The 14,262-nt window shown below is 35.4% G+C and overlaps 1 protein-coding gene across 6 annotated transcripts in view; it reads right to left on the bottom strand.

Moving 5' to 3' along the window:
• The window catches only part of TRRAP (transformation/transcription domain-associated protein), a 102,524-nt gene that overhangs the window by 62,784 nt on the left and 25,478 nt on the right, over positions 1-14,262 (bottom strand). For 4 of the 6 annotated variants that reach the window (XM_010570238.1, XM_010570240.1, XM_010570242.1 and 1 more), the window contains 12 exons: positions 13,599-13,777; positions 12,321-12,520; positions 11,326-11,543; positions 10,988-11,185; positions 10,054-10,314; positions 8,885-9,046; positions 7,548-7,644; positions 6,981-7,102; positions 5,380-5,550; positions 4,558-4,626; positions 564-683; positions 115-234 (listed from right to left, as the gene is read on the bottom strand). In XM_010570238.1, coding sequence (XP_010568540.1) covers positions 115-234; positions 564-683; positions 4,558-4,626; positions 5,380-5,550; positions 6,981-7,102; positions 7,548-7,644; positions 8,885-9,046; positions 10,054-10,314; positions 10,988-11,185; positions 11,326-11,543; positions 12,321-12,520; positions 13,599-13,777 — 1,917 coding nt within the window. The remainder of the gene's footprint in view (positions 1-114; positions 235-563; positions 684-4,557; positions 4,627-5,379; positions 5,551-6,980; positions 7,103-7,547; positions 7,645-8,884; positions 9,047-10,053; positions 10,315-10,987; positions 11,186-11,325; positions 11,544-12,320; positions 12,521-13,598; positions 13,778-14,262) is intronic. The other 2 variants (XM_010570239.1, XM_010570241.1) reach the window with 1 other exon arrangement.

The following is a 14,262-nucleotide window of genomic DNA, read 5'->3' as shown; positions in this document are numbered from 1 at the left end:
AGAGGGGGGTGGGGGGGGGGGGGGGAGAGAGAGATGAAAACTATGAGAAACTTTTCATTCATCAGATTTGTGAAGATGAGGGCTTTTTCCTACTGCCCTCTCCACACAGCTTACCATAAACATTCTGCTCCACTGTGGATCATTTAAAGTGGCTTCCATCATGAACAGCTCCACAGTCTGGGATGGATGACGCGTCAAAAATTTTATCAGTGGCTCCCTGAATGGACTGCCAGCCTGAAAGATTCATAAAGCTTAACTTTAAAAAGCAGAGTAGAGAGTATTTTCTACTAATTTACTAGGACTCCGAAAAAATACATTTGACTTGGCATTTACGCAGATACAAAATGTTCAGAACTTCCATGATGAGAATTTATTGATAATTTCAAAACTTCACTTTTAAGAGTCCAAGACAAATGTTAACACCACCTAAAAGGCTCGAAGAGCATATTTATTTATTACATCAACTGTTCCCACACCATGTTCAAAATATTATAATTAATATATGCTAATGTTTAAAAATACTATAAAGCAAAAATATCCGCAATGTTAGCTTCCACTTTTACCTCAATTAACATCGCTCGTTCTGTTTTCATAACAACTTCCAGCAGAGGTTTAACCAAAGTCTGAGGGGCGGCTGGGATCAGATGGAATAAATTTATAATTGCTGAACAAATCTTCATTTCCTACAGGTAAAAAGAAAGACAATTAAATTAATATTACCAGATAAATGTATAAAAACAGTATCACACATCCTACCTTTTTTTTCCTCTCTATATTAGCATAGCCAGCAACCAAATGTGAAGGGTTAACATATATACAGCATCTACTTACCATGACGTATGGACAAAATTGCTCTTGTGGAAGTCTGCCCTTCTTCCCTTGTAATATCATGGTTTAATTTTATTTTCTTTGTCAGTATAGTGGTGTTTTACAGGTAAGAGCTAAACACTGTGTAATGATAGCGGTGATGGGGGAGTTACGGAGTGCTCACTGCACTACACCAAGCGGCCCATGCATCAAAAAGCCAGACCTTCCTTTCTAAACAATTTCTCATATATACCCCACAGCCCTAGACTAGACATGAAGAAAAAGACAGCTTTCTTACAGCACTGTTCAGTATATCTTGCAAACAGCTGGTTACTTCAAAGAAAAGTCAGCTCTGTTCTCCTACTAGACATTAAATTCTTCTTCAGTCCAAAATAATTTTGTGTTTTTCTTTCACTGTGTAATTTAAATAGGGACTATATTTCAGTTAAATGGAGTGTGGATTTCCTTCAGTATGAAAAGAGAAAGGAAAAAACAAAACAAAACATCCACCCTCACCATCCCTCTAAAGCCAATTTCTAGTATGCAGCATACAAAAGAATATTACCAAGTGCATTGTATTTCTTCAACTGAATTTAAACACAAAGTATTAGGCCCCACTCCTTTAACATGATCTGCCTAGACAGACCCCCACAAGACTTCTCTCATGGATTGAAGTGCAGGACTGAGAACACGTATAAAATCTTTTGAAAGCACTTATGCCTTCACAGAAACTAAAAATCCTGCTCTTCCTAGTACAAACATGCTTAACATCCTTAACAGCAATGTTATCAAAACAACTCTGCCACAGACAAACAGAAGACAATTCACAGCACTGCACTCAAAGGCACAATGCACTCTGCCCAAAACACAACAAAAAAACTAACAGACCACAATTTAAGAGAAAGAAAAAAAATGAAAAACAAAAAAAAAACAAAAAAACACAACAACAAAGAACTTCCTGGTGCCTCCACTGAGTTTCTCACCTCTACCCCTTCCGCAGCAGGCTGAACCAAAACAGAAGTCACAGCATGAAAAGAAAAAGCCCACAAAAATATCAAATAAATGAACAAATCAGTATATGCTATTCTTCAGGTTGCAGTCAGAAACTGACTTCAGCAGGGTTATTTTCTCATCTCAAACTGAAAGAATGGAGACAAGTATCCCCCATGCTCTGAATCGCTCTCCTAAGAATTAGGATGAAAAACATCCTTTTTTCTACTTGTACATTGTTTAGACATAGCTTCTCAAATATTTGTACTGAATAAAAAGATATTAGAGATTATTAAGTCAGGGGAGACATTATTTTAGCATCTTCAAAGACAAATTTGTCCAGCATCAATTAGGGAACCACTTTCAATACCTGAACTACCAAGCTATAAAGTCCTTCTAATGGGCTGTAATGCAGAATTTCCACCGTGGTGCCACGGTTGACTAGAGGGACAGTCAGAGGCAACCTATTCAAAACTTGTTTCTTCAATTACCAGACATGACCTAAAAAACCATGCCTTTCCTTGGGGAGGCAGGGAAGAGAGGAAGAAGGGATTTAAATCAAAGACTTCGCTCATTGGGCCAATGAATTAGATCTTAATCACTACCTAATATGTTATTTTTTAATTTGTTCATTTATCTAAAGCAGCCAAGTCACAGTTCAGGAACATGGTAGGACTGTCAAAATTATTTAGGTGAACAAAGAGCTTAGTTATGCTGGCATCAATGTAGATCTTTACAATAGTTGTTAATTATTATGTAGCATTTTTAACTGAGGTGTCCGAAGTTTTTAGTTTGTATAGAAATGCCATTTACATATGAAAACTCATTCCATTGACTTTTGGACTGTTTCATTAAGAAGCCTTGCTGACTAGCCACTATCTGCACTATGCTGGAGAACTGCATGACACCAGCATCACCATCAAATGGCACCGTCATAAAGTGCTTCTGGAAAAAGATGAAAACTCTTTAGGTCAAAAAAGTTATTGTAACAGTGCTCTGTACCATTTCGGCTAGCAAACATAAGGCTTTCCTGACTAATTCCATTCTCTACTGCGTGTTTACCATCTCCGAGATCTAACCACTCACTCAGTCCGAATGATGCAACCTGCTCCAGTAATACTTCCCAACATTGCTTTTAAGTGAATATCTCAAATTTTGGAATCTCACTATGGACAAGAAGAAATCAGAGCAAGCAAAAGGCCAGCTACAGTAACTCTGACCACCAGTTTCACCATCCTAGTTTCTTCCACATTTATAAGATACAATTACAGCAACAGCACACTATACATATGGACATACAAACACAGACTGCCACAGCAATTGTATAAAGAGCACACTGGCTGTGCCCTCCTTTAGTTTCCTAGAGTTTTTATTTTTAAGTAAACTTTAGAACAACAACTGAGAGCAAGAAAGTAATATTTCCATCAGCTTTGCAGTCACACAATTCTATTTGAAAATGTTTCCATAGACTTCTCCCTCAAGATGTGACAGTAGATTCCTTCTCAAGTGTCTGGTGTCTCCCCCTCAACATATGTAGGTTTTAAACCAACACTAAAAAAAATTACAAGTTTAGGAGACTGAACACACAACTACATAGAAAACATCAACAGAAAACATTAAAAGCAGAAGAACTCACAGCTAAACGTGATTTAGGGACAACTAAAAACTGTTCTAGAGGTGCCACATTATGGTTTAAAAGACTATTGCTATAAAAATATCTGCAAGGTATCTGTCATCACAATGGCTGAGGAAAAGTGAATCCCAAAAGAAGAATATGAAGGCCTTAGAACTACTCTGACCTGAATAAAATGTGTTTAACTGAAAAATGCATAGTTTTTAAGTTTAAACATTAGAAACAAATTCTACTCCATTATAGAATGGGTCAAAAACAAAGCAATGACTAAGTTCAGATTTAAAAGCTCTCTTTGCAGTGACAGGGAAGAGTAATGAAAAGCCATTAAGCCATTTCCATCTTTTGAGGGAAATAAAAAGCCAATCTAATTTCATTCTAATATGAAAAAAGAAGAAATTCGTAAATAAAATTGCCTCCAATTTTTTCCTAGTTGCAATAATAAATTTCAACATTTAATATAAGTTATTAATAAAATCTTAATAGAATTATGAGACTTCTGGTAATCTACATGAAACAACACTGAAGCTGGAATTCCCTTCAGTGCCATATTGCTAGGAGCACACAGTGTTGTCATTACGCTGTGCAATTTTCCATTTATAAGAAAATTGATCAGCTTTCCATAGTTCAACATTAAGGCCATTCATTTGGATGGGAAAGAGATTTTAATGTGATCTCAATTGGTAAATATTGAACTTGTTTTTCATAAATCATATTTAAAATTAACCAGGATGATATTATTATACTGTATAATTTTCAAAAGACTACGTTATGAACATCACATGCATTAGTGAAAAAAGAGGGATTATGTTGCTGAGCTCATCAGCCATTCCAATGAAGAACAGATTTCTAAGCAGAAAATCCTGAGGGGAAAAAAAATAAAAATCAATGAGCTGTTCCCACACCAACCTCTACAGAACAGGCTTTAAAGTAACCATTGTCAGCAGATAAGCTCCTCTTACTAAGATTTGTAACAAATATTCAATATACATATAGGTTCATTAGCTTATAACAAAACATCAGTGTGTAATCGGTTATGGCAACATTTACAACTGAATGAATTCTGTAATTCCAAAACATTAATACTATTTATTTCTTGCCTTCCCACTTAAAAGCATTCATTAACTTACATTTCCATCACTCCGTTGTCCACCTTTGTGTGTAATAACCACTACTTCCATCCATTTACGCAGGTGTTGCTATAAAGAAAGGATAATTAGTATTATTCTTCTAATTCTACTGTTCCATTTTAGCAAGTGACAGCATATGCTACAAGAAAAGAGTAAGTAGAGGCAGAAATTATTGTTTTAAGGAAACAAAGGGAAAAATTATTAGTTATTTTCATTCACTTAGACTGCAGAGTCTACTGTTGCTAAAAGTCCTCTCCATATTCAAGAAAGCAGGAGTTATACAGGTACATAGATTAAAAGGCACAAAAATCTGAAGTCTGATAGGCTTACACTTGTTTAATGATTTGCTTGATATGTATGCATTTAAATATTTAAATATCCATGGCAAAAGGATAATGAGTTCACATACACAGTTTAAAAACTGCAAATAAGAAGGGCAATACCTTCCACCATTTTATAAATCAAGAACACAACCAAAACAGATTTAGCTCTCTAGGAAGTAAAACATGTTTTCAAGGGTTTCCTTAGTACATTATGCTGCTGGCATCTTGCTTAAAGATAATTTTGTCCAAGCAGACCTTAGTATAACTAGGTATGTCTTCACTAGAAAAGAACATCTCTGAACTTTCTCATTTAGTAGCTCTTTAGAAATTATCTCAAAATGTTTAAATTTTTTTTCCATTAATTTTGAAATAAAAATCTTTTACTTCCAATATATACATTGAGTCACTTCTGAATTGTTCTTTGACTTTTCAACAATACCAATATTAGCTAAAAGAAAATTTCTTATGGAAGTGCTAAAGAAAACTTGAATGGGCTTACCATCATCTGATCACAGAATTTATCATTAAAAGAGTTTGGAAAAAGTCTAGTGACAGATGTCAGACGATTCACAACATTCAGTGTTAGACTTCGATAGTCTCCCAACATCATAAGCAATGGTCTCATGTGTGTATGAATTTGATCAACTTCTATGGTAGCTCCTTCCAAGAACTGCAAGAGAGTACAGGATTAAGATACAGATGGAGAGCAGAGCAACTTCTGTGCAAGCATCTTTCTTAAAATAAACCCTGCTGACTTATTTTTCTTCTTTTATTTTGTACTTTCAGAATGCAATAGCTTAAACAATATTTATTACTGGAAATATATATGGTGACAAGATGGATTTGGGAAGCATTGAAGTATTTCTGACACACAGTAGGGTATTTCATAAAATAATCAAGTAGAAGATCTTAATTACAGATAGATTGAAAAACTGTCACAGCTACAAATTAAATATACAGCTATGGACAAACTACTTAGACGCTGCTTTATTAAGAACTGCCTGTGAGCCTGGCCAAAAGGCAACAGAGCAAATTTCTGTGTTACAATCTGCATGCATCCTGAGTAACATAAGAGGTCAAGAGAACCTAGCTGCAAGCAGCCAGAGAGAGTATTTCCTACCATCATAACCAAACATCTTGTGGGCATGGATTTATCACAGGAAAAAACAATTGGAAAAGATCTTATACTAAATGCATAGGTCAAACTCTCAACCCAACTGTATTGTCAGCAAGCCATAAATAATAACTACATTCCCTGTTATGACCAGAGTGACATGAAAAGACAATGTCTGACCTCTAATCAGTCAATGGCCTAAACAAATGTAAACCACCAGTATTACTATAGTTATATTCCTTGTTACATGCCAGTGAATCTACACATCATTACAAAGGACTATAAATATTTTTATTATCATTTGCTATATTTAGAATGGTATTAAAATCTTGCTGAATCAGAATTAGGCATATCTACTAGGCAACATATCATGATGAGAGAATATCCTTTTCTCTGTCTTTCCAGCTTTTTTACACTATAATCTAGCATTCACAGAACAGACAGTGTAGCATAGCACTATGTAAGGATACTAATTCTGACCTTAAACAGTACAGCCATAGTCCTGTTCCTTAAGGTAACTGCCATACTGTGATGCAGAGCCTAACTCTGCTATATTGCTTACTTTTCCAAAACCAACCATGGGGTCCCTACCACTTCTTTTAGGAAAGAAGAAACATGAGAAAAGCTTTTACAATAAAGCCAGGCATGCACATTCACAAAACTGCTGGGAAGGACTGTTTATTTAGAAAAGAAGATACATTTACAAAGACCAGACAAGCAGAAAGACCGGACAGACAGACAGACTGAAAGACTTACCACGGTCCTTGTCCACAAGCTTAACTTCAACCAGAAGAAATTTTTATGGCTAAGTTCAAACCCCCAAAAAACCACATCTGACAGAAACTTAATTATATTGGTGTCACTAACAAAAACTTAACAGAGCAGCCATTATTTTCTGTAAAGAACTTTCCCAAGAAGCTTTATAACAAGGAAGTAAAGCAGAGAGAACAATGGCCTCAAAAGCAACATTGTTTTAATACACTAACCTTTCTCATGCACGCTTCTCCTGCCTCCTGCAGTTCATTATTTGTTGAATTAAGTGCCTTGAAAAGTGCAGCAATGATTTTCTCTCTCGACTGAGGCAAGTAATTGCAGGCAGCTAGAGCATCTGCAAATATCAAAGTAAATTTGTTCTCTTTGTTAACTCAATTTCAAAAGAGAAAGGAAAAAAAACCCTAATTCTACATTTCTTCAAGTTTCTTTTATTTCACCTTCAATTACAGACAGCTAAAGCATAGCATGCTTTGCCAAAAGCAACAGGTATCATAAAATAGTAAAAGAATGGAAATTCTATTAACAGAGTTCTAAAGTTTTCCTAATGCTATATAACATAATTAGTCTAAAAATATTTTAGGTTCATTTCAGAAACTAAATCCTAGTCATTAAGAAAGCAGCGATACTTTCCCATTATTCTCTCCATTAAACTGTGACCTCTAGAGAGCAGTCATCAGTCTTCAAGCGCTCAAGTTTTCTGTTGATCTTGGGAAGAAGACTGCCCATTGCTCACAAGGACACTTATATACATCAAATTTTGTTTAGGAAGTTCTACTTACTTAAGGCTGCAATACGAAGAGGTACAAGTGATGGAAGACTTTTGTAACAAGGTAGTTTCATTAAGGCAGCATCTTCAGCCTCACACAAATTCAGTAACTAGGGAAAAAAATAAACAATCATTTTAGCATAGCATTGTGAATCATGTTTGAAATGGTATTATCGGTTACCTTTTGAGTCTTGTTTCCTCAAAGAGCCAAGTTTACGCAAACACACTAACCATCATCCAAATTTTACCAACAGGCAAAAATTCTACTCAAAATTAGGGTATAAGTTGCCATGAAAACTGGTAGCTAGCCAGAGGCAAGAGAGCCCATTAGCACTACCAACAAAGTCAGGGAAAATTAGCCATTTTGCATTTTGTTGGCCAATACCTAGCTGGTTTATTTCCAAACAAGCTGCTCATATGATAAAAGAATAGGTCTACAGAAAAGCTTGCCCCCTGAATGGCAGTAACAGTACTGAAAATACTGAGGTAAGGGGTAAGAGAACAGAAGGAGATCAATAGGGAAAAAAGGCAGTGAAAATGTCTTCAGTAATTCTAATGGTCATGGGTCACTGCCCAGAGGGACAATTCTTTCCTACAGAGCTCTCCTCTTTGCAGGCGAGTACTGTCAATATACGTATATGGTTTTTGTTAGAAAAGACTGAACAGGTTGAAACAGTTATGCAAGTTAACAAGGTCCAGGTTGCACCTATATCCAAGAACACTTCTAAGATTCAGACCTTCACAATACCAGTATATCACACTCACCTTTACAGACATTTTTTGATCTACAGCACTTCATTTTTGTCTTAGGTAAAAAATAGAGGATCCTCTGCATTGACAACTATACCCCATACCTGCCTTCCTAGTTGCAAGTACTGTTGGTATCAAAGACCTTCTGAACTTGTGTTTGGACAAGACAGCTAGGAAGAAGGGACTAGACAGTTTCTCCAAGTTGAATCTACACACTAATTTTGTATCTGATTTTACTCAAACTGTTAGGGACCCAAAAACCTTACCAAACAATATCTATGTTTTGGTGGTACAACAATTTATTTAATAGCTATACTGTGCATAAAATAAGACCTAAATATGAAAGTTAGAGCTACTAGACTAGGAGTATAACACCAGAGTTCATTTAATATTTTTCACACACATTAGAATATGCTGCTTAGCTTAGAGCTATCATATTGTAGGTAAAGGCAGACCTCAGTTCACATTTCAAAAGATAAAAATTCTTACATTTTGGTGCAATTTTAAAATGCACACAGAAAATATGTATTTTTAACAATGAAAGTTCTAACACCATCACTACTTAAGCACCTACATAAAAAAAACATAAAAAGAAAGTACCTCTGTGTAGAAAACCTTGTGCTCCACAACATTTAGATCCATCGTAAACAATCGGGGCTGCAGGGTTGTGCAAAATGTATTTCCCTCCATCAGGCCAATCTGGGCATTTGCAGGTTGATGCCTAAGTAAATGCTTTTTAGGAGGAACCATGTCTTGGAGAACCTACACAATGTAATTTAGATTACTGAATTAGCAGCCTATTGAAATGACGCCACAGACCTAGCCACTAAGAAGACATCATTAGTCATGGCTGCATGTTTCTATCCACTTGCTATTGCAGCTCCAGATATACCTCTTTAGAAATCACTAAGCAAGAAGAGAAGTATTTCTCTGAACTAATTTAATTCACAGTCAGTTAGTGAAACAACTCAGTATCTATAATTATTACATATTCTCTGTGAACAGATCTATGATATTTAATAACTTCACATAACATTACAAACAACAAAGAAATTCATAGGCTTAAGCATTTCAAATGTTCAAGTCAAGAAACAAGAATATTTTAAGCTCCTAAAACATCAGAAAAACAAAAAACATTCATTTAAGTTTTTTCCATTACACCAACTTCTCACTCTCCCCCATAAACACCTTTAGCAAAATAAGGTATCAGTTAGGGGGCTTCTCTGTATGTTCCCAAACTACAGTAATGACACCTATAAATTCATATGTTGTGGTGGTCCTTAGGGCTTATGTACATTTACTTGTCTTTCAAGAGAATGAACACTGTTAGCTTTAAGGACTATCTAGCAAAAAGTTATTTCAGACAGCTTTGATCTTTAAAGTCTCTTTCTGGATAGAGAGCGCCATAGCAATATGCCCCATATTTAGAGAATCATACAAAGTTGAGTTCAAAATGCAGTATCTACCTGGCCTAGCCTATGTCTGATTGGTGGTAGGACGAGCAGTCCATAATTTCAGGAACTAAATCAACCTGAACACACTATAACTACTGGCTTGGCTAAGTAGTCAGGCACAGCTTGTATAAATCTCTATAGTACTCCAACCACAGTGTATTTTATAACAATGAAACCTAGCAAATGACAAACATATGCTATCAAAGCACTAAGAACTTAATTCATTAATGTGGGAAAATGTACTTAGAAAAGCATTTTGCAAATCCAGACTGGTAAACAACTTCAAACTCACTTGCAGTAAGTATTTCTGCTTACCTCTTTATGTGGCTCCATAATCACCGTGACACTTTTTCCAGTGACCTGTGCAAGTACCTGCAACGAATGCATGGCCTGTTTTCGCACAGTAGAGTTTGGAGAGGTTACTTCTCGAACAAGGTCGTGTGTTACGTGATGGAAAGACTTTTCCTGTGCTGCTAGGATTTCTTCTGTTTTTTCTTCATCTTTTAAAGGAGTTGCACATCTAATCAAAAGCTGTTCTAATGTGGTCTTTGCCATAGCAACTGCTCCATTGGAAACCTGAAGTATCATAGATTATTTTTACTAAATAAGTACAGAAGAAAGATCACAAAATCTACACACTACTCATCAACGAACTTAGCATTTGATTTTGATGAATCCTCTGCAAATGGCTAAAAACATATAAAGCTTAAAGGGAACACATATTCAACTAGCCTTCCCACCAATCATTCCAAAACTGTGAGTTGCAATGCAACACAATTTTATAAACAAACTCAGGTGCTGGAATCCTTAGCAATGTTGTCACCATAGGATTCACAACTGAGAAAAGGTCAAGCAGCTGATTCTCTAAGTATCTGTAACTACATACAGGTTTTTGATAAGATGAACACCCTTCAAACTAAACACAGAAAGAAGAACAGTGTTTTTCATGCAAGTGACAGTGAATCTAGTGTTCTTTCACTGATCCGAAAGCAACCTGTACATTTCTACTCTGAAAGAAGCAAGTGTAACTCCAACAACTTTGCCAAAGTTATGTGGAAAAAAAAGACTTCATTCCTAACTTCAGGTCTCGGTTTAAGTTAAAATGACTAAAATTCACTTGTAACTGTCGCAGATAAGATACATTCTGAAGTTAAGTAAAATCAAGATTAGCAAGTGTTCAATCTGTGTGAATTTAAGAACAAAAGTTTGTTTCCCCCATACTATTTGATAGAATTAATTCATTAAATACCTCTCCAGTTAGATCCATCATAACAAAGAGAAGTGCTTTCAGGAAAGTCTGCTGGTTCTGGAGGACCCAAATTAGTGGCAGTCGTTCCATAAGAAATTTAATTGACACAACACCTCCTAGTTTAGCATACCAAGCTTGTTCATAACAGCAAGCACATAAACGTTCCACAATGTACGAAAACAAGGGAAGCTGACAAGCCTGCAAACAAAGAAATGTATCAGTTTGCTTTTTCAGCTCACTGGTAGCCTACAAAATTTTAGAAGCAAAATTGCATTGGCTGAAACTACATTATTTAAATACATTAAAAAAAATAATATATATATGTATATCTATATTACCCTTTCCTTTGAACCCAAGATAATGCTCGCAACATCAAATATCACTGCTAGAGCCACCTCTCCTATTTTGCAGAGTTCCTTCTCCTCATATGCCATGCAGATTGCTATGGCATCAATAAGCACCAAGGGATCCATGCCTTTTGACCCATTTTCTTCACTATGAAACATGGCTGTGCTAGGCTGGCTTCCAACCTGATAGCACTGCAGCAAAAAAGGACCTGTGATTTGTATTGGGGAAGAAAAGAGGGAAAAAAAAAAAAAAGATAAAACAATGGATATTTCAATATGAATAGTCTTTCAATTAGATTTTACTACTCCTCTGACTAGCTGATGGCAAAACCAGTAAGCACTGTGTCTATTTGCATATAAATGGATTGCAAGGCATTCTTCACTTTTAGGAAAAAAGATTACATCTACTTGAATATTTTCTTCTATGCACTAGACTATGCACTGCAAGAAGATTTAATTAAAATGAAGAATCATAAAAATTCAAGTTACATTAATGTGACAATGAAGAGTGATATGCTTAAGAGTATGTCTTCTCCCAAATTACTTGTCATACAGTCCAACTCCAAACAAAAAGTTTTCTTCGTAGATACAAGACAATGCAGTGCTCAAACATTTACTTAGTTCCTCTGATGGTCCTTCAAAACCTCAAGAGAAAACAATTAAAGGCCATCTGCAAAAATAACTGTGTATATCAAGTTACACAAATACTCTGGAAATAGAAACTTTTCCAAGCTGTAATTATTTCATCGGCTGTAGCATTTTAGAAGTACTATTAGGCAACTGATTGTTTTTTAAAACTTGGTTAATAATTTTTCACTGCTCAAAAGAATTAAAACATAATTCAGTCATCAAACAAAAAACAACATATCTACCCAGAAGCAACTGCAATATCATGACTTCCTTAAAATAAATTACTATTAGAAAAAGTATAAACTTCTCCACCCCTCTTATGTCAGTCCACACAATCTCTATTCCACCTTACTTACCACACTGCTGAGCGACTGCTACCATTGTGTAATGGCGGATTAAGCTGGCTACAAAAGGCAGAGCACTAGGCCTCAGATCTTTGATGACTGCTGACATGAATGCCCCTGTCAATGCCTGTTCAAATGTTTTACGAGCTGGAGTATCCTGAGCTTTGTATCGATGCGAAATAATCACACTAGGTATGGACTTCTCAGTAAAGCTGAAAGACAAAATTAAATTCATTATAATCCTAAACTGCGGTACTGGCAGCTCAATCATGAGCACTGTTAAGTACTTGATTTAAAGTTTGCTCTTGATATCTAACTCCTTCTCCACCTCCCATTTTCCCTTCATTTTGATAGAGCTAGTCCAGTTCACTCAGTCCGTATTAATTTTGTCAACCAGTGGTCTCAAACATGATGGATAGCTCAATTTCATCAGTAACATTTAAAGCCAGTGGTTCAGAAGAAGCCACGTATATTACAAATAATAGGTATACAAGCATCACACTGCAACTCAATTACAGAATGTCATTTTCAATTTTTGACATTTTTCCCTTTTTTAAAATGACATTTGATTTTAATCTTGAAAGACTGAAACATTATTTATCAAGTCACTGCCCAACAAAACCTATTCATTGCAAAGCTATATTTGTGTCAAGTCTAACAAGTCCAAATTATAAAAGCTACTATACTCTTTAGCTACATTTACTACACTGCAAGAGTCAAAGTCAGCACACACTTTGTGGGCAAAGATGTCAAAGTTGTCTAAAAGCAATAAACTCATTAAGTATCAATGACTAAAATGGTAAAAGATGTTAAAAAAACCCAAAACAATGAAAAGGCCCTATATTAAGACAAACATAGGTTACATGTGTGACTACGTTATAGTTTGGTCACTAAATAAAACTGAATTATGTATCTCTTACTTTAGTAAAAAGTTAGATTTACATACAAAACATCACAATCTGAATTAATCGTTAAAACACAATTAAGCACCAGAATATTCCAACTATTTAAATATATTAAGTTAAAATTAATTTTAAAAAAGTCTGTTCATATATAACAGATTATGAATTGGACTGTGATTAGGGGAAGAAAATTAAAGTATGAAACATTAACACATGTCATTGGCATTAAATAACATGCTGACAAAATTCCTCTTACTGGAAAGCCCTGCACTGATTTAAAAGAAAGCAGGATAAACCAGTAGGTAAAAATCCCACGAAGAATACATTGTCTAGACTAACCATTGTCTCTAAATTAGGTTGTTCTAAAGACACCATAAATCTTACATACACATTTACGTTTAAAGAATTGTCATACTTGGGATGTGCAAGAAGTTGGTATAATGCATGTTTATTATCATCCAGGCTCATCATAGCTACTAAAAAACACTTGATTACTTCCCACGCTTGCCTCCGATAATATGGTTCTGTGTTGGCACTCTTCAAACAGTCCAGAGCTGTCTCAATTGCCTATAATGAAAAAAAGATAGATAGTAACAAAACACTTCTTGTTCTTAATATTTACAATAAGGTGATTGATCAAGGGAATAGTATCTTTAATGCATATTAAAAGTAACTTTAAAAGTATGTACAATTTGGATTGCCTAAGTTAAGAAATGCAGAGAATGCCCAAGAGAGCGGACTTGAAACTATTATGGTATTTGCTGTGCTTTTATAAATGCAAAGTTTCATGGCAGATACATTTATTTCCATGGTCAGAAAGCATTTAAAGTCACGAGCGAGGTACACCTTCATTCTCTCTCTCCCTCCTCAAGAAAATTTTCCTCACCTTCCCTCCAGCAGTAATTGCTGTTCCTAATCCCTATATACTGTAGGTATACAATGCATTTACACACATATATAAATGGTACCAAAAAATGTTCTATCTTACAAATTACTGTGTCATATTTTCCATGCAAATCAAGAGCTACATCATACATGATGAAATGTCCCTG

This window comes from Haliaeetus leucocephalus, unplaced genomic scaffold, assembly GCF_000737465.1.
Source record: "Haliaeetus leucocephalus isolate CR32 unplaced genomic scaffold, Haliaeetus_leucocephalus-4.0 Scaffold295, whole genome shotgun sequence".
Taxonomy (NCBI): domain Eukaryota; kingdom Metazoa; phylum Chordata; class Aves; order Accipitriformes; family Accipitridae; genus Haliaeetus; species Haliaeetus leucocephalus.
This window is presented reverse-complemented; position numbering and strand designations above follow the sequence as displayed.